General features: G+C 44.8%; 1 protein-coding gene across 1 annotated transcript in view; it reads right to left on the reverse strand.

The window, feature by feature from the left end:
• The window catches only part of si:ch211-158d24.2 (multiple epidermal growth factor-like domains protein 9), a 101,792-nt gene that overhangs the window by 58,376 nt on the left and 21,995 nt on the right, over positions 1-21,421 (reverse strand). The window contains exon 2 of the mRNA XM_061259792.1: positions 13,477-13,675. Coding sequence (XP_061115776.1) covers positions 13,477-13,675 — 199 coding nt within the window. The remainder of the gene's footprint in view (positions 1-13,476; positions 13,676-21,421) is intronic.

Below are 21,421 nucleotides of genomic sequence, written 5' to 3' on the forward strand. Positions count from 1 at the left end.
CACGCAGACACACAGACACATGCTTATGTGATTAAAACTTCCTACTTCACCCTTCCTACTTTCACAAAGTTTGGTTGGGCTTTCCTTGTACTTTTCTCTTTGCAGTGAGAAGGCGCAATGCCAGCACTCACCATGCTGGAGTTGTGTAATGAGAAGAGCAGACACTGAAAGAGAAAAGGGATTTCTTGGACCCAGAATTCCTTTGGTCTGCGTACACAGAGACTGTGCTAATTTGGAATGTGCTAATGTGGGTTATTAACGATCCAGGGTTAAAGACGGACGTGTTTATACAAACTTGGGGTCACAAAAAGTGAGCTGTGATTTGTCTTCCACAACATAAACAGACGGCTTGTCCAAAGGGGCAGTTGGGAAACGACTGGCACGAGTGAATTCCGGTACGTCTCTTGAGTAATCCGCAACGATGCGCGTGCCTGATGCACACACGGCCATCACTTGGGGCTCCTCGTGTGGTCCGTGTGGAAAATCAATTAGTGCGAAAGTATGCTTCTCTTTCATGCATTAGTCGTGCCATTCTCCTCAGCTTCTCCCTGCTCTCCAACAGGACTGACTGAAAGGCTTGGGAATCAGGAGGAGACTAAACCAAAATATATTCACTTTTTGAGTTCTGGAGTATGCAAATTTGATATTTAAAATACATGACATAATTGTGCAATGTATTTATAACATGTATATATTACATTATTACATTATTGGCATTTGGCAGACGCTCTTATCCAGAGCGACGTACAGTTGATTAGACTAAGCAGGAGACAATCCTCCCCTGGAGCAATGCAGGGTTAAGGGCCTTGCTCAAGGGCCCAATCTTATTGTGGCTACACTGGGATTAGAACCACCGACCTTGTGTGTCCCAGTCATTTACCTTAACCACTACGCTACAGGCCGCCCCTATATTATTTTAATATATAAAAAAGATCAAATCGTGAAGGACTCAAACATACCAAATCAACTATATGTTCAAATAATGCATAAATGAAGCAGGAAACTGAAAGGGAAATGAACAAACTGCGTCATGTTTGCTCTCTCTATAAAAACTTCCACAGGTGGAACCGGCCCTAGGCTGTCTGTAAAACTCTATTATTCGACAGGAACCATTTGAGGAGGAAAGCTGAGACGAGACCTCCGAGCTGCTGCTAACTGTGCACCTCTTTTCTGTATAAACAGACCTGTCGGAAATGGAACTGAGGGGACCTCTCAGTTGGGGAAGGCTTGACCAGTCTGAGAGGTTCCAGGCACCTGGAACGCAGGGGCCCCAGGGGCCCCAGGGGCCGGTAGGGGTATTGACATAAGCGTTTCTGCAGTCCGCCACACAGGCTGAGCCCTACGGCAGGAGACTCGGGCCTGCGCTGCGTTGCATGCCTTGTAATTTCGAACATCGCTCACCCACGCACACGCCCGGATGGCAATAAAGCAGCTAATTTCCATTCACAATGCCAAGCATTCAAAAAATGCGGCTTTGCATAAATTCTGAAAGCACGCTTTAATGTTTTCTTTCTCTCTAAATTTATCTTCTGTTGGCACACAGCAGCTCCGGCTCACAGACCCTGTCCAGTGTAGAACAGCCCAGATGCTCATAGGCTTTGAAAGGAGCCGCATCTCCTGGATTGAGTGCACCGGACCCTTTTCGTTAAGCGCTGACAGAATGAACTATGGTTGGAAAGGTGATCTGGGTGGAGAGGAAGTGCAGCCGTGGTAAAAACAGAAGCTGACGTGAACTTGCTGCAACGCTGTTTTACACTCGAGAGACACAGGACATGGTGATGGAATGTGACATGAGCTCACTGTGACACCTAAGCTTTGAATTTACAAAAGCTGCTAAATGCTGAATTATCACCTTTACACATATAAACCCACCAGGAAACAGAAGACATTATATCACCCCAATGCATCGAATCTGTATGGTCCTGAAAAATCCTGAAAAAAAAAGCTCAAGCCTCCTCAGAAATCTAGGTGCTGTTGGGATACATCCATACTGTATGGCAGTAACATTTTACCAGATAAACTCTTTCTCCTTCTCCCAAACACTTTGAAATGGCCCTGAATTGCCTTGAAATCAGTCCCTTCTGCATAAAATGTTTCAACAGGATGCGGCACTTACATAATAAATTACTACTATACATTACACAGTGCAGTATATTGCAGTACACACATGACAGATTTGAAACAGAGTGCCCAATAAATGAAGACCAGATTCCACCACTCTCTCTTGGGTTTGATTACACCTGAAACTGCTCAGAAAGCAAAATACTGTGTGAGTATGTACGAGTCAGTCGAAAAAAGCTCCATTACGAAAATGATGCGGCGTGAGTGAAAGTCATACCGTCATTTATGAGACTGCGACTCGCAGAAAGCCCAGGGGGGTAAACATTCAGCATGTTTTATTCATATTTAAAATATACCGCCGCCACCTTTTACACTCTCAGAAGGAGAGGGGTGAGGACTTTTACACTTAACTGCCTTTCCTGTCAGGCTGAAAAATGACCCCAGTGTGTGGAGCCATGGTGCTTCAGCCTGAGAATGAAACTGGGGCTAGAACTGGAACCATCTCAGAAATGTCAGAAGAAATATCTGTATTGGTCCACCATCTGGCAAAGCGTATAGCTGGTCGACCAACACAAATACACTGTACCCTTTGCCAGATGGCCTGAAGGAAACAAACTGCTTAACCAGCATTTGGTTTAGCCAGAACAGGAAATAATCTGAGCCCACCTCCCTGGATGCCAGGGAAGAATCAATGTTTTACCCGTCTGTACACATCTTGCACTTTCCAGTGTACAGCTATTTTTTTCCTTCAAGGAATCAAAGAACACAAGTACATAGTATTTCAAACTATTGATTCCCAGTACAGATCAAAAAACAAACAACTTCAACGACTTCAAACTTCATACTATACAGAACATTCATACCAGCAAATGAAAAGCAGACATTGCTGCAAGAGTAGCAGTTTGCCGTTCTGCTTTTCATTCATTTATCATTTTACATTGGTTGTGACATTACCATGTTGCATTTTTGAATTCATAATATGAAAGAAACCTAATGGGGCCGAACAAAAAACAGCTGTGTCCATCCCAGCCCCCAAGTACCATCCCCTACCCATCAGTCAAAGTTTGGTGTTGGGCAGGAGATGTGGAGTGGATCTGATGGAGTGGCAGCAGTGTTCACAGTGTGTGCATGTCACATAAATGGGAGCATCTACATCACTATTGTTCTGGGTGGGGGGAGGATGTAGGTCAGGGCAGCCCACCGTCTGGCTCGGTGACCTTGACTGTGGGCATGGCGGTGTGGCCACAGGCCAGAGGGGAGCGGCGGAGCCAGAAAGCCCTTCCAGCGCACTGCGGACCGTCCTGCTCTCACCACAGACTGGACTGCGGCCACAGCCCCCCCGTCATGACGCCTCAACCGTCCAATAACGCACGTCAGACATAACCGGTGCAGACAGAAAATGACACGCATGTCTCCATGTTGACAGTTTCTGACCACCCGTCTGTCGCTGATCGCCCCTGCAAGGCTGAGGACTGGGACTTGGCAAAGACTCAGCGCTGTTGAAATTGCAGGAGGGCATTGATGTAAACACTAGCAGTGCCGTGACACGCTACACTGTACTCCGGTGATTGGAAACATGGGTATCGTTTCAAAGTACTTATCCTTTAGCGTTGTCATTTACCAGCAGAAAACTGGAGGGTTGAGCTGCACCGGTGCCCTGTAAAAACAGATTCCATCCACCTTCATGACAGCATACCAAAGATCTCCATGTGAAGCCATCTTCCACAGCAACTCCTAACTAGCAAACGTCACCGTCTTCATTGGCAGACATACAGTACATGCCACTTCCAATCATGTGGATCTCTTGCTCACACTCCCTTTCTTTCACTGTCTCTCTCTCCATCTGAGCGGCATAATTTGGGCCTATAATGATTATCATATTCAAACCCACAAAAGAGCGTAATCTCCTTTTCCCTTACATCACCGGCCCTCTCTTATCCCCCCTTCAGAGATGTGATTTCCTCTCTGGGAACATGTTCACAGATGGTGGTCTTATACCCCTCCCCACACACACACACCCCACACACACACACACACACACTCACCCCACCCCCCCCAGCCCACACAATCTTTCCTGGCCTCATTTCTTCATATTCTCCACCTCCTCACTCCCAAACCCACACCTCCTCTGGGGCAGTAGACTATAGTTTCTAAGCAACCACTTACTTACTGGTAAGTGTTCTTTCAGAAAGTACCTCTTTATTTATTTATCGCCAAAGGTTACCTTAAAAACTGAGAAACCTCAAAGCCTCCATATGATAATTGGCATAAAGTGGTCTGTGAGTGCTGCTTTTTGTCGTTAAATGATGAGCTGCGCTATTCTGCATGTTGGAAACACAGGCTGTGTTTCATTTTGAGTGAGAGCAGCTGTATGGAGGACAGTAGTGGAGGCCTAAAAGCACCCCCATTTGGCAAGGCTTCCAGCCTCATTATCCTCTAGCCATGTGCCAAGGTTGCTCCCCGACTTCCTGATTTATGAATAGAACACAGAGGAGCCGGGTTAGAAAGATGCGTGCTAATTGCAAGCCTCGCTCTGGCAGATCATCCACACACCAGATATTTCGTAATCATTTCGATAAGCTGCTTCTCGGTAACAGGCAACACACGCAAAAATATGAAGCGATTTGTCATGTGTCGCCGAGGCAAAAGGATTGTTAGGGTAATGACACCACTTGTCAGCAACCTCTTGAGAATTCTATAGCTAGTGTTTATTTTAATTTAAGGACATTGAGTGCTTCCGTCTGATAATAAATAACCACATTTAAAAACAAATGAGGAATTGATTTTCATTCTTAACTCGCAGGTATGTTTTGTGTTAAATCAGTGCCCCGGGGCTGCAATGACCCCCCAACTTCTGCTAAGCTCCTCCTCCAAGGTCTGAGGACAAAACTGGAGCAATCGCAATTCTGAAATGCCTTCCAGAACGTGCTGTTTGAGCTGTAGAGTGACTAGGTGAGTGTGTGAAGGGCAGAATGAAGAGGACACAGATGAGTCAGTCTGTCACAAGCTCTCCTTCTCAGGGCACCTCTTTTACCACTCTCTCTTTTTCAGGTCATTAATATAAGCCCAAGATTAATCCTGAAAACCGGGCCAAAGGTCAAGGCAGCGCTTGGGAAAATGATGGATTCATTAAGCGTGGGTATAAAGAGGGCGCGTGCGTGTGTGTGTGTGTGTGCGCGTGTGAGTGTGAGTGTGTGTCTGGTCTGTGTGCTTATTTCTCACTGTGTGTGTGTGCATAGTGTCTATGTGTCTGGGCATGTGTGTGCGTTTGCTTATATGTGTGTCTCTGTGTGCTTATGTGTCTATATGTGTGCATTTTGGAGGGATTGTTATGCCAGCGTCAGAGTCTAAAATGATAACGCGCTATACGATTGAATGGAGGTTCTATAAATGACCGCAGCTGATAATGCTATAGCTACCTTACCCACATTAATGCACAGATGATCAGGGGTGACATCTGTGTTACTGTTCAGGCCATTTACGTTAACATAAGTGAGATCATAAACTGAATCAAACTAAAATTATGCGCAAATCCATAGAAAACTTAATCTCTGCTGAAGCATAGACTGTTTAAGACTGACTACCATCCGGAGCTGAGGCATAATACATTATTTGCCTATCTCCTCCGGATTCAATTCCTCTTTATGAGTGTGCATTGAAGGAATAGAACCATATCAGCAGCAAGTGTCAAAGTGAGGAAAGATCAAATTATATCAGACACAGGCATTTCACGCCCAAAGAGGCAAGTACTATATTGATGCAAGAAAATACAAACAACAATTGAAAAATGGCTGCACAGCTATTATTCTAAAGGACTGATTTACCAATATACAGTACACAGTGTACAGAGTTGCAGGATCTCTTTTCACAGATCACTGCATAGCTGACATAAGGTGTTCCATTGAACAAATCCCCATGTCTGCGTCTTAACAAGTCAGAATTCTGGAGAAGAACTGAAGTCTGTAAAACACAAAGAACAGAGGCATTGTATTTTTCCTGGGGTTGATTTTGCGGCAGTGGAAACATATCCTACAACTTGTCTAATGCAGTCCGGTGCACAGGGAAAATTCTATATGCACATAATGGCATTGTACCATTGGCCACTTTAGACCATGTCCACAAAAATATATTTGGCTTCCAAGTTCAAAACACAAGAGATGCAAAAAAAAAAAAAAAGAAGAACTTAACCTAGGAAAAATGTGAGCTAGAATCAAACACCAAGAAACACTGCCAATCATCTCAATCATGCAATGTCTCCAAATTTCTGTCTGCCAGCTACATCCTAAATACTATGAATTTAGGATTCTGTATGAAGAGAAATGTCACAGGAATTCAAATCTGAAATACCATTGAACCATACAGAACCCGCCATAAAAAAGATTCCAAAAAAAAACATGACAACATGTGATTATCTGGGAGGGAAAGGGGGTGGCGGAGGAGTGCGGAAGGAGTGGGAGTTCACAGGTGAGTCCTGAGGCTGGGGCAATTCGATGGTGAGCCCCATTAATGGAGAATGGTGCAGTACTGGAGAAAGTGGGAACTGGCTCTCCTCTGGAGAGAGGGGAATGCCCTGACTGGCTCACTGAGGTGAGAGGAAGGTGAGAGAGAGCCGCACTCTGAGCTAATGGCGCGCGTACTCGGCTTTTTGTAAACAGGCCATTCCACTCGGAGCATCCCTGTTTCCCCACCGCCCTCGTAATCCGCATTACTCACAGCCCGCCGGAGCCGCGAGCAGCGCACCACGCCGGACTCCCTGCCGGATCTGCGGAGGGGAGCGCGGCCCTGCCAACACACCACAAGCCAGTTTTTCTAGGTCAGCTGTGATTAATGCAAATTCTCTGACCTCCCGCTCAACTTCAAGAAAACGAAAAAATAATGTATACATGTATGTACATACACGCAGACAGGAATACTAAATGCTTTTTGTGTGATCTCTATTTAGGATCAAGATTCGGACAGGACCTTGAGACCCGTGGTGTCTGAATGTTCCGTATCTCAGGGGAATGTCTTGCTCCGCTATTGTAGGTGATAATTGTGAGATGATGGTGTTGGATCTCATCAAAGTTCTCGTACACTGTGGGCAGAGAAGGAATTCATTCATTCATTAATTCATTATCCAAACCCGCTTATCCTGAACAGGGTCGCAGGGGGGCTGGAGCCTATCCCAGCATACATTGGGCGAAAGGCAGGAATACACCCTGGACAGGTCGCCAGTCCATCGCAGGGCACACACACCATTCACTCACACACTCATACCTATGGGCAATTTAGACTCTCCAATCTGCCTAACCTGCATGTCTTTGGACTGTGGGAGGAAACCGGAGTACCCGGAGGAAACCTACGCAAGCACGGGGAGAACATGCAAACTCCACACAGAGAGGCCCTTGGCGACGGGGATTCAAACCCAGGACCTCCTTGCTGTGAGGTGGCAGTGCTACCCACTGCACCATCCATGCTGCCCTAGAGAATTTCTGCACAAAAACATTTCTACAGTTTTTGGACCTCACTACCATGAAGAAAATACTAGGCTTTCTTCCTTTACCTCACCACACTGGCCTTTTCTTCAGTTTTGTTGTGCAGGAAATAGGTCACATTCTTGGCAGAAGACTCCAGGTTCTTCCCACTTGCACCACAGTTTTGACCCAGACTTTACCCCAATTTTGCGGTGGTGTCACAGAACTTGCAGAAAGGATCTTCCTCACAGCCTGTGCAATAGCAGCACTTATCATGTGGAAGACAGAATGGCAGCATGAGATACTGCTGAAAGCTCCCATGTAACCTGCCATAATGTTCTAGGAATCAGTTGCGGGTAGTGTGAGACTAGCCAGGCCAAGTTACAACACTGGGATCAAAAAGACACACCAAGGGCAACTGCCAGTGATATATGGACAGTTATATATAACTGTGGGTGAAGGTCACTGGTAGGCTACGTAAGTTTGCTGAGGAAAAAAACATCAAACTGCTCTTCAATCAATCCTTTTTTTTTTTTTCATCAATCAATATATAATGTGCTCTTCCCAGTGTCAAGGGCAGTGAACACTTAAAAAGAGTCAAGTACAGCATAGTTCAGTGAATCACATACATATTAGATAAAATTGTGAGCTTTATCTAATCTGTATGTGACTCATTGTATGCTCTTAATCTGGCAATGTGGCCCCAAACAAACTTCTTATTTCGCCTCTCTTATATCAATAATTGGCTTGGCAAGAGCAACTGAGGAAGTTCCATATAAGGAACTTCTGTGCTCACCAAAGAAGCATGCCCTTGTGGTTGCCTCACTGTTCATTTTGTGTTCCATGTTGAGTGTAGGTTTACTTCAAACACCTGGGTACACAGTGGAAGCCACACTTAGTGCAGCATAAGGGAGATATGAGACCATCTCCCTCCTTACAGGGACAGAGGGTTTATTGACAGAAAGGACACTGATAGTGGATGCCCCCCCCCTCTCAAAGCACACCCTGGCCTTGACATCAGCTCCTCCCTCTCAGCCCCTCCCTCTCAGCCTCCAACAACATCAGAGGAGAACATCAGTGATGAAAGCTCTACTTTAGGACAACCTTAGTGCTAAATAACTAAAAAACTGCATTGACAATAACATGGCTATTTTTCTTTTATGGACAAAAACCAGAAACCTGACGGGTCTTATTTGAGGTGTTCTATGCGCTAGCTCTTGCTGCGTAAGGCTCTAGGTTTCCAGGCCCGGGACAGCAGGGAGGCGTTTCGTCCTCGCTCCAGGTCAAACGTTCCGGGATGCAGGATCTCCTGTGACTTCACCAGGGTATCTAGTTTCCCTTGTGCGCTTGCAGCAGTACGTTCTATAATTAGTCGCCGATGGTATAGGTTGAGTGCAGAGGAAGGAGACGCTCTCCTCTGCACACTCGCATGTGGGGAGCAGTGCGGTACGACCTCATGCTAATGAATGTCCTGTTAGTCCTTCTTCTGCCAGAGCAAAGCCTCCAGCCAAATCAGAGACAGATCACCCTGCTGCATTACTGGGCAATTTCCCACTAATTTTCATAAATTAAGATTCAGTTGGTCCGTGTAGAAATTCATTTGTCCATGGGTGTGTGTATACAAGTAGAGGTAAAATAGACATATACAACGTGCCACACAGTGGTTAAACGTCATAGTAGAAGCTCATTTCATACAGTGACATTTACGCACATCTCTGAAGATATTCATAGTAGACGGAAATCCTTGTCCTTTTGTCTAAAAGGGCAAGAGCTACTCTATGAAACATTGCTCATTAATTTTTACTGCTTACTCGGGGATAAATGTTGAGAATTTGTTGAATAAGGATTCAAATCTTGAAGAAACTGTGAAGATTAGGTCCCAAGCCCCCATTTAAATCTTGATTGCGATCCATGCCCAACCCACTAACAATCAGAGACATGTCCTCTGACCAACTGGAATCAGTAACTGAGCGGTGATTTGCAGCCAGCAGGCGATTTGGTTTAATCCCAAAAGCCCATGTTCATAGAGGATTTATACCTGAAAGGACACTGGCAGGCCACCAGACACGATGTGATTGGCTGGTGGGAGGATGCACCTCGGGAGTCCGGTTTATGGGTGCATTGCCCTTGCCGCCATCCGTCCTCCAGTCCCACATAAAGAATACAATTACACAGAGGCTGAGGGTCTCATGCTCAGTTAATCTGAATGAGTCACCGTGATTATAGGGGAGAGCAGTGGTCTGGCCTTCCTATGCTGGGAGGGTGGGACTTGGCTCAGACTGTCTGAGTAGGATCACTGGCGATGAGACTGAGCGGAGCGGCAAGTATGACCCCCCCCCCCCCCCCGATTAGTCCTGCTCACTGCCCACCTTCTCCTCATCCATGGCAACTCTGCCCCTCCCAGTTCAAAGGCCTACTCACTGCAGTCTTCTTCTTAGCTGGAAAGAAATGTAGTTTCACCCTTACTGAGAAGATACAGCTTAACTAACATGTCCTGAGTTAGAGAAGGCGTGTGTGTCTGAGAAAGGTGGATGAGTGTTTGTGATGTGGGGGATGGGGTCAAAAAGAGCTGAATTAATAGTCACGTCTAAGCGGCCACCAGGATTGGTCAGGAAGAATTTAATCTGATAATCCACATTCACTGGAGCATTCTGGCTGCTTTTTGTTTTTACTAATTTGTATTGCACACTGCGTTGGATTAATAAAATCTTTGAATAATTAAGTAAGGTGCATTCAGTACATTTTACTGTACCAAGAATTCTTGAGTCAGCCTGCTGTAAATGGAACAAGCTCTGCACCAGTAAATTGAAGGAGACCATTGTATTTTCTGTAGAAAAAGATTACATGAAAAGTACTTTCTCGCAAAATGCTGACGTTTTATTATGAATTTCAGTATGAGATTTTTTGATGTCACATCGGGTGAGCACAGTGTCAACGCCCAATAGACATAGAGTACAAGAAAACAATGGTTTAATTAAATGCGTTCATGCAGCAACCATTTCACAAACTGCAAGTGGGGGTATTAAAACTCAAATACAGTAAATGTCACATGAATAAATCTAGATTGGCTTATAATGCGTGTATTGAGATGGGAGACACAAGAACTGGAAGAGGCATTATGCTCAGGGCATTTTTCCCCCCACAAAATCAAAGGAATCTTTGTCACCCAGCAGTTAATTGCTGATTATTTCAACACAAAGCCAAAGGGCTATGTCAAGACTGAAGACAGAACAATTACTGTTGCCGAAAATGCAACGCAATCCCACAAAATTACCACACAAGCAGCAGAGAAAAAGAAAAAGAAATACAACTCAGGGCTCAGACACTCAAAATCACTGCATAAGACATGTACATTACAGAAACCTCACTCGAAATCAGCAGCCTTCAAAACACGTTCTGACAGAAGACCTGCTGACGTTCTAAGGCGACGGCTGCCGACTCCAGCGCCATGTGCTCTCTATAGGTGAAGTGTGACGAGCCGTTACTCCATCCCACCGGGACGCGCTCAGAATAGACGCTGGGCTTTAACCCGACACCGCGGGTTTCCGGTCCGTGACGCGCCGGGCCGGAGGCTGAGGGGCCCCCGCAGTAGCACGCCATGACACCGTGCACAAACCTGCCTGATTCACCGCTGAACTCTCCGCCTGCTGGTTTCCAGGAATCGAAGGCAGATGGGACCTTTCCCATACATCTCTTTTTCAGTGGTGGTGTGTGTGTGTGTTGGGGGGGCGGTTCTGCCAAAACCATTGTGCCGATCAGGCCCCTCACTCACCGGTGGAGGCACCGGGCCGGATGTGAGGAAACACTTTCCCCTCAGGGTTGCCCCGGCTCTCCGCACAGATGTACAAAGGGAGAAAAACTTTCCCTTGCCCAATTGAAAGCAGGTGGAGCGTATACTGGAGGGCAGGCAGCTAGTTAAAACAGCACATGGCGGGGGGAAGGCTAGATTCACTAAGCCCTCAGCGTAATGGCGCGCCACAGTCTTTTATGAAATTCCCGTGCCACTGCGCAGTGCACACTTGGAGCAGTGCAAGCTTACAGCAATGCAGATGTGGTGCACCACACACTTGCTGCAGTGTACACTTGGAGCAGTGCAAGCTTACAGCAATGCAGACGTGGTGCAACACACACTTGCTGCAGTGTACACTTGGAGCAGTGCAAGCTTACAGCAATGCAGACGTGGTGCAACACACACTTGCTGCAGTGTACACTTGGAGCAGTGCAAACTTACAGCAATGCAGACGTGGTGCAGCACACACTTGCTGCAGTGTACACTTGGAGCAGTGCAAACTTACAGCAATGCAGACGTGGTGCAGCACACACTCGCTGCAGTGTACACTTGGTGGTGCAGTTGCCCAGAGAAGGTGGGTTTCAGCCATCAGGGCTGTCCCTATCTCATCACACATCCCACCAATGAGTCCTGATTGGCTGGAAAGAAGCCTACAGCAAGTGTGCATAAAGTGTGGTCTGTGGCGTGGTGACTGGACTGGAGAGGAAGGCTCATTCTGGCAAGCCCTGCGCCAGTGTGAGTGGGCCCCATAGTCTGATAAGGAATCTGGAGGTAGCCCCACATTACATATAACCAGCTGGAGTGCTGCCCAGGGAAGGAGGGGAGGTCAGTGAGATGCCCAGTCCGCTTGCTCAGCCTACACAGGAAGTGTCTTCCTTATGTTTAAAATGAACTTGTGGACTGTGGCGTAAAAAGTTGCTGATGAATATTACTGGAAAGAGTAAAAAATAAAAAGTACAAAGAGAAAAACAGAGAAAAGACAGGAAAGTACACTCTTTTTCTTCCCCATTCTGACATTTAGTCTGAACAACAGTTGAACCTCTTGACCATGTCTGCATGCTTTTATGCATTTACTTGCTGACACATGATTGGCTGATTAAATAGCTACATTAACAATCGGGTGTACCGGTCTAAAAGAAAAAATGTGCTCAGTGAGTATATATACAGTATGAATTTCTGTGGGAACAGCAGCAGTTTCAGCAGCAGTCTCTGCGTTTAATACACTGAATGCAGGCAGTTCACACAGCAAGAGGCTACAGTAAGTAAAGCTGCATAACACAAAGACTGCATATTCAGAGCTCTGACCAGGGACATTCCTCACCATGGCTAAGACACAAAAATACAGCGGCTATTTTTAAGATGTGCCAAAAAAAGCCACGCTCTCCCTTTTATTTTCCCCTTTAGTAACTCTCATACTCAAATTCATTTCTGTTGTTCTGCTTACAACCAGTTCCAACTTCCTACAAAAGTCAGGAAGGCAGCCACTGACCAGGTCTAAAAGCTAGCATCACAACATTAACAGATTCACGTAGATATTAATTGATGAAAAGCAGGTATTTAAAAAGGAGGACAAAAGCACGAGAAGCATTTAATAGGTCTGTGTATTCTTCTGTTGCAGGTACATCGTGACAATGATAGAGTGGACTTTATCCAACATCTAAATAGGACAGACTTACAACAGCTGCAGCTGTCATTACAGTAAAAAAAAAAATCTAGATGACAAGTTGTTGTATCTGTTTCATGTTTATAACAGAAAGAGGATAGTAAATGGTCTGCATTTATATAGGCCCTTTATCTAAAGCGCTGTACAGTTCATGCTTCTCATTCACCCATTGACATGCTCACTCACACAACAACAATGATTGGCAGCCATGCAAGGCACCAACCAGCTTGTCAGGAGCAATTGGGGGTTAGGTGTCTTGCTCACACCCCCCACATGCACACGCTCACACGCACTAACACACAACCCTATGGGTACGGGGCAATATGTGGCAATATATGCGGCAGTAATCATATAGAGGGGTAGCTGCCAAAAAGTGACCAATGAGAAATCAGTTTATGTCCAGAACACCAGCCGAACTGAGCTACTCGCCAAAGAACCGCCTTGAAGAAAGGCTGAATGAAAACTGGACTGAGCCTGCAGCCCTCATGGACACCATTTTGAGGTCTCACCTGTCACAGCGGTGGTCGAAGGCACCGAAGGAGTCGCAGCCACAGGGCAGGCAGCCGGTGGAGCCGTTGGTGAAGTGTCCATCCTCACAGTCCTCACACTGCGGGCCCGTGTAGCCCGACAGGCAGGTGCACTGGCCCGTCCCCACATCACAGTCATACGGGTCCAGCACGCCCTCACCGGTACAGTTACACAGCACGTCTGTTGGGAGACACACATACACATGGATGAACTGTCTGAGCAAGCAAACTAAAAATGCCACAAACATGCTCTAATTACCAGCTTTGAGGCTTATGCAGCAAGATTTTTTTCCCCCCTCACTGGTCTATAAATATTTTGTTGCTAACCAAAACGGGCAAACCTGTCATGAAGAGTCGTAGGACACAAAACCGACGGTAGGGTCTTTGCAGACAGCCTCAGCCTTGCAAGCTAATGTGATGGACACAAGCCTCATCGACCCTCATCACTGTCACTCACTGCTTTACTTTATCTCACTCACAAACAGCCAACCAGCTCACACTCTCTCCACATTTCAAATCCAGTTTGTAGGAGCTTTATTGGCATGTCATTGGACGGTGCTCTCAAAGCAAAGGTGACCAAACAGCAGCACTCTCACTACCAATTTCAAGGTGCTTTACTGGCAGGGCCTTAGAGGCTTGTAAAGCAAACACGACTACAGAACATTCTCTCAACCCCTCCCTCAGTCACACAGAAACATACTTCTCAAATGGCCTAAATACACTACTTTACTCCTAAATGAAACACTGTCAATATTAAATACTATATCAGGCACACGTTATGTTCCTACAGCTCCAAGCTGGTTTAGAAAAACATGATACTCAGTCCCAGTAACTGGGAGTGTGTACCGTAGACCGTGACAGTCTCGTAATGGGACTGACATGCAGAACTGAGCTGCACATGGATGTGATGTCCGTGAAATAACTCCCATCAAGCTTTGTAACCTTAGAGCAAATGCTTGAAGGAGGAAGGGAACGATATAACCAGTACGGTTAGCTGTGGTTTGATTGGAGCCAGTGGTGAGACGAGAGTGCTCATCGCCGTATAGGCAGGGGACAACATTGAATGTTGACATAATTTTAATCTATAGCTAAATCAAGTGGCTTTCTTCTGTTGGCAGTGGTGTTGTGTGAGATTTCCAATCACCACTGCCTGTGCTAATTACAGTGTTGCTAATGATAAACAGTATAAACAAATATGTAAACATGTGTTTAGTCTGTGAGCACAGCTGAGATAGTATTTAAAGTTGCATTTAAAGAATATTACACAATTATGTATTATATCACACAGTTTAACAATGCCAGCTGTTATTTACCAACAACTATTTTGCACATTCTACTTCAAATATTATCCCCCAAAAAAAACATTTGACCAAGCTAAGCCTTCTCCTGGGAAACCTGTCCTAATTCCACCAAAGATTCCCTTCAAGAAAAAGAAGGTGTATCACTTGTTTCCTGCTTCACAGTGTGAGAAGAGTCATTTTCCAATTATCCAATCCAATAATACGAATGGAGAGAAATATACTATGAAGAGGAATATAGCTGTAGGGGGTCAGCCGTGCTTGTGGCATCTCTGTTGTTCAGTATCACCAATGTTCTGTCCAGTAGTCAACAGCTGCCAGATCTATAGCTTGTCACCCCAGAAACAGGAGCGTAGCAGATATAATTAGCATCAGTGAGCATGCATTTTTCACACCAGCGAAAGGGGGAACTGGAAAGAAACAGCAGAGGTGACCTTGTCAGCAATTACATTACAGCACATGCCATGCATAACATACAAAGCCTCCATTACTGTTTCAACCTAAGAGTAGTGAGTGGGACCATCCACTGCCACCTTTCTGATAGAAGATCTCAGTCACAGGGGCAAGCAATGCTTCATTTCTGCCCGAACAGAATTCCAGAAACAATTTGCATGGATCTGGAACCTCAAAGGCGAAGAACAATAAACAAATAAATAAAAGACATATGCATTGCCTCCAAGACAATTATTATCTATTTATATTATATAAAATATTTATTTAGATTATATATTTTTATATATACTTAATTAAACAAACAAAAAAAAAAAAAAAAAAAATGTATTAAGAGCAGCAGAGTATTTATTTTGGCGGTGCGTGATCATTCTAAACAGCTTCGGCTGCCTGGGTCAAGACTCTCTCAAAATGCCCTTCAAGTCCCCACATGCCCATGCCCTTAATTACAAAGATCCAATTAGGTCTGATGCATTTAATTGCCTTTAAGCTAACATAGATCGACCGTAATGAAATCTAGTCCCCCAGCCAGAGGAAAATGGCAACACATGAAAGAATGTAATTAGCTCTCAATGTGGGCAAAGAGTCTAAGTCTAAGAGCCACCTGATGAACTTCCTCAGCATGTCTGCTGCATAGATATAAATTATGAAGCATTTTCAGGATTTGGAAATTAGGGATACAGGGATGTGACTGTGTACTGTCATTCCGTTTAAAACAGCACTGTGTACTCCTTAAGGAGCCATCTGTTAGCATGGTTACACTTAAATATAAGCAATACATTACTCACTACAATTAACCTATAAATCATAATGAAGTAGCAAAACACAGGCGAACTGGGGATTCTGAATTTGTGATCACAAAATACTGAAAATAACGGTGTCTATGAAAACAGATCTTAGGAAAGAGCTCTTTAATTTTACACATTTCTTCTGGTCTCCTATTTGAAAGCCAAAGAAACAATATTAATCATTTTCTCTGCTCAGCTTGTGTGCCTTGCGAGATCTGGTGGGGGATTTCACAGAGAAATAATTGTACAACACTGTAATAGTCATTTAAACAGCAGGGGTCACACAAATCAACATGTCAAACTTAATTTTAGTCGGTGAATAAACTGCGTTTAATCTTGTGGACGGGGGAAATTTCCAAAACGGGCACCAGCGATGCAGGAAGTGGGGCCACACAGCGGTGTGAGCCACACGCTACTTCACAGGGCCTGATTTTAGCCGCAGATATGCACACGCAACATGAAAGGGTGTAATTATGAATGTGCTTGGCAATCACAGCTTTCCATGGCCATTCCCTGGTATATATGCCTGGCTTTCATGTTCCTAGGGCTCCATGGGCCCTGCTTGGGAGGGTAAGAGAAGGGGAAAAAGAGAGAACCTTTCAGGTTAAGTTTAAACTGAAATGATACATAACATTAAAGAAAGCAAATACTGCCAGCGCAGTATGCTGAGTGTATGGAGTAATGAGGGCATCCTATGATTGCTAACATGTGTGGGGGCTAAGACTGAGGGTTCAGCTGCTTTGATTCAATTCTATTTTAGCACATCCACCCCCCTTGCCCAACACCCACTGCTTTACTCAACTGCTTTAGACCACCTTTAAGGCTGGCCACAGGGGCCAAGAATTGCAAGATAGGAGGACAGGATACCTGCAGTACAGGATCTGAAAAGCAGAGAAGGCAGGATAATAGAGTGTGTATATCTTCAGCCTGCTCTTCTATTACTGGTTGCGCAAGGCCTGGGGGACCAGACAGAAAACCAATGTTCCTCCACCCCCCGTCTCAACTGGGAATTACAGACAGCACCCGCTGCCCTTGGAAACAGCCCCTGTGGTTTCCGTGGAGAACAGTACATGCGGCCCAAACTTTTCCCCTCGGAAAAACACGGAGAGGAAATTCCAGGCAGGCTGGGTCGTGTTATGCAATGCAGAAGGGACAGTGTTTTAGAAAACAGGTAACTCTGTGACCATAGCAGCTGAGGTCCAGCACTCGATCAAAAGGACAAGCAGTTTCTTTTTTCTTCTTCAAACAGAACAGTTGACAACGTCATAAATTGTTATTTTGCTTGGGAACGCATGAACGGCAATTCGGGAAAAACGTTCCAACATAAAGTACAAAATAATGTGTGATCTGCGCCAGGTGTTTCTTTTCCCTTCTCTCTCTTATGCAAAATTCATTTTTCATGCCATACAATGGACAAACTAGACCTGCACTCCATCTAGCTTGTCTCTTATTCAATGTAGAAAACAGGAAAGTGAGGCGAAACTCATAAACACTTCCAAACACTTCCAATGAGTTCATTTGCCATGATCTGAAATGCTGTGTTTGCAGTCTTGTTAGCAATCTGGTTAGTAGTGGGACAGGATGTGCTGGAATTAAACCACAAAAATTGTGTTTTTCCAGACTCACTCATTGTAAGTTTTGGCCAGACAGACAGCTTTCCCTCCACTTGAAGAAAATACGAGCTCTTGTCCATTCACCATGAACAGCAGGACTGCTGACGTGCAGGAACAGCAAGCACCTGATTTCGCAAATCCCTTCATCTCATCTCTCAAAAAGAGCAACAGTGATTAAACATATAAAATCACATTTGTTTTACGGTAAGCTCCACGTAAACGCCTTTATCCTGCTTTTGAAATCTGTGAGTGGTCTGAGGTTTAGTTTCAGTTTGATTTGAGTTGATTCATCACCGTGCAGACATTTCTCTACAGGATTCTTGGTGATTTAAGCGATCGGTGAACCTCCTCCAAGGATCCTATTTCCCCATTCACTCTTTAATAAAATACTGTGTTTGGCGGTGAGACAAGCATGTCACTGACTGGAGGAGGTTTAGCTTCTAGGCTAAAGTGATTGAAAATACTCAACCTGGCATCTAAATCCCGGATATATAGCATCAAAAAATTTGAAATTACAGGTTTGGATTGGAGTACTCTGTTCACTAACAAAATAAAAACTTGTGAAGTGTTACATGCACCAAGCATACACAAACCAGACTTGTTAATAATATTTATTTAAAGTGACTGTAAATATAAATCTGTGAATGGCTTCAAACTAGATTGAATGGTGTTATTATGGTGTATTAAGCAGCAGCAAGCAAAATTTGAGAAATCAATTTATATAAGTGTAAACATTTCCATATATTCCTATGTGGGGATTGAATGGGTGGAGTTAAATTTATTACCAGACTCTGAGCTATTGGATCAGGTACCTTGATGACATCAATACTTAATGGCCAATAAATGTTTTAGTCTCATTGCATATCTCCTCCCATAGTTTCATGGGATTTGCATATACAGATTTTTTATATTGAGATTTGTAGCATGAGCTATGTGGCGGCATGATGGTGCACTGGATATCACCATCACCTCGCAACAACAATGTCAAGGGTTAAATCCCCATTGGAGGTCTTTCTGTGTTGTGTTCGCATCTTGATATTTTTCAGCTCTTAATCCCCTGACTGACCTTATCCCTCTCCCGGTCTCCCTCCTTCTCCAATACAAGTTACTAGTATGTGGTACATTTTCCACATACTAGTAAGAGTTCTGGAGGGCGGTGGGGAGGTGAGGTTGTACAGTACATACAATACACCCATACAATCCTGACATTAAATGTATGTCTGACTTGAAATGTGTGTTATTACAATTATTTACATTACTTTGAATAGATATTTGGGAGAGGTTTAGTGGATACATCACTCTGTGATATGCTATGGTTATTTAAAGATTTTCCAGCCACTTTGCAGGCACTTTCATAATTTATTTAGCAATATTGACTAATATTAGTGCACTATATATACATTTGCTATGTTTGTTTACTGTATGTGCTAGGTACACACCAAAGTACTGCAATCACATGCACTGAGCATGCACACTTCATTTACCCAAGTACGAATAGAAGTGAAATGAATGATATAAGGTAAATTACAGATGATTTCACAGAGAATTTACTGTACTGTACCCAGGTGAGTTAATTGTACCGTCTCCCTGGTACAGTGTGAGGGGAGCAGATGGCATGCCGGGGGACAGAGGTGAGTGGAGGACATAGGGGGTGGGGGGGGCATATAAGGTGAGCGGAGGATATAGGGGGTGGGGGGGGGGCATATAAGGTGAGTGGAGGGCATGGCACGGAGAGGCCTGGTTCTGCCTGAGTGCCCCACACTGCTGCCCTCCTCAGGGGCTGCTCACTGCACTCCATTACTGGCACCATTATAAGAGAGCGCCAGTGCTGCCCCTCCTAATGCTCACAACAGGACCCCAGACTGTGAAATTAAAGTGCCTTATTTATTTCCCCATGCACATTTCAGGGCAGGTAATAAGAACAGTATTATTCCTCCATGGGTTTCCAAGTTCCCCAAGTGAGCAGTAAACTTAGATTTATTTATTTTACTGAAGTATGAAAATAACCCAAGATTCAAAGCTCAGTGCAATGTGTAGGGTTGTCTTGATGTTGTAGATTTCATAAGAAACATATCACACATATGCATGCACACGCACACAGAAATGCACACACACACACACACACACACACACACACAATGAAATCCTCAGGAAACCTTTTTCATTTAACACATTTATCACTGCGATATAACAATCGTGTGACTTTACAGCATCATAATTTTAAGTGTTTGGTTTTAATGATTTCCCAGTTACTCAATTTAAAAGGTGTCAGCTTTCAGAAGGTCAAACAGCAGAAGGCTAAAACTTCAGTCTGCGTTCAAGGTATAAAAAGAGTCCTGACCATGTTAGATGATCCACAGTAGGTGCTTTTTTATACAACAAACCCCATAAAACCACCCAACCCCAAAAAAAAGATCCAAAGCATCACACTTCATTGTCTGCCCACGCAGGTAGTACACTAATGTCCCTCCCTCCACAATTTCATTTTCTTTTGTTATCTTTGACTCAGTCACTCTCTCCCTGACCTATATTTACTTTCCCTTGTCTATATTTACCACCCCCAAGCATAAAAAGTAAAAACATCCTGTTCACATCCTTCAAATGACTCAGCCTCAGGCTGGCTGTTCTGTCCATCTCATTTCACTGTATTGACTCGCCTCTCCTCGACCGGCGCAATCTCCTGATGACCTTCACCCCCATCTTCCCCCCAGCTCTGCCTGCTCAGGCCAGGCCCTCCCGAACGACTGGAGCAAATGTGTGGTGCCCTGGGCCCGGAGGTCCATCCACACTGCCCCGCGCACTGAGCTCACCCGTAGGACTGACGTGGTGGAGGACAGCCTGGCATGACTGGAACTCCTGCCTGTTTCCGACAAACTTCATCCACGCCTGGTATTTTAGCAACTCGTGTCCATAATGAGAACGCAGAATGGCTCTTATCAGTTCTATTTTCTGTTGACAGGTTTTGGGGGGCTGGGTGTCTTGGAGGTGAATCTCACACATGTTAGCCGCCTCTGGCACGTTGGCCCCAGAGCATGGACAGGGTTACGTAACCGCGTTCTGGGAGGTTACACAACACTGGGGCTGTGCTGACGATGTGTTACTCTGTATCTGGGTGGTGGTGGGGGAAGGGAGTGTCAGGCGGTGGAAGGGTGAATGGGTAAATGCGTTTCCCCAGAACACCGCAGCCTTGTCACCCATGATAATGAGCACAGGGTGTGATGTCCCAGCGCGTTTTAACAGATCTCACACGGGATGGGGGTTGGGCCCCGGCTCCCAGTCTCCCAGCAGGTCCTTTCTGTTCTGAATCAAACACGCCCACACACACTTTTCTCACAGTCCGCGCAGAGAACAGCGGTACCCGAGGATACATAACAGAGAAACAGCAGTTTGAGGGTTCTTTATGGAACCCTCTATGACAGGCGTGAAGTCTAATATTGTATTCAATATACAATATACACTTTAATGCAGGATCTATCAATTAATTACACTAGTTTAAAGACTGTATGCCATGTACCAACATACTTTGTGGATACGCTATTTAGAAAAAGTGATACAAAAATGATGTGGTCCCAAATAGGACATGTTGGAAAGAAGGCTTGCTTTGCCAAATGCCAAATAAGTTTATTGCCTCTAACTTTGATATGCAATACACTTTACAGTGCAATACTCCAAGATAATTAATTATTTGAGAGGTTTGAATCTTAAACAATCTGCCCAGTGGTGGACACGTGTTGTTTGACATACAGTAGACATTATACATGGCTGTAGCATGTTGTCA

Source organism: Conger conger, chromosome 11 (genome assembly GCF_963514075.1).
Source record: "Conger conger chromosome 11, fConCon1.1, whole genome shotgun sequence".
Lineage (NCBI taxonomy): Eukaryota > Metazoa > Chordata > Actinopteri > Anguilliformes > Congridae > Conger > Conger conger.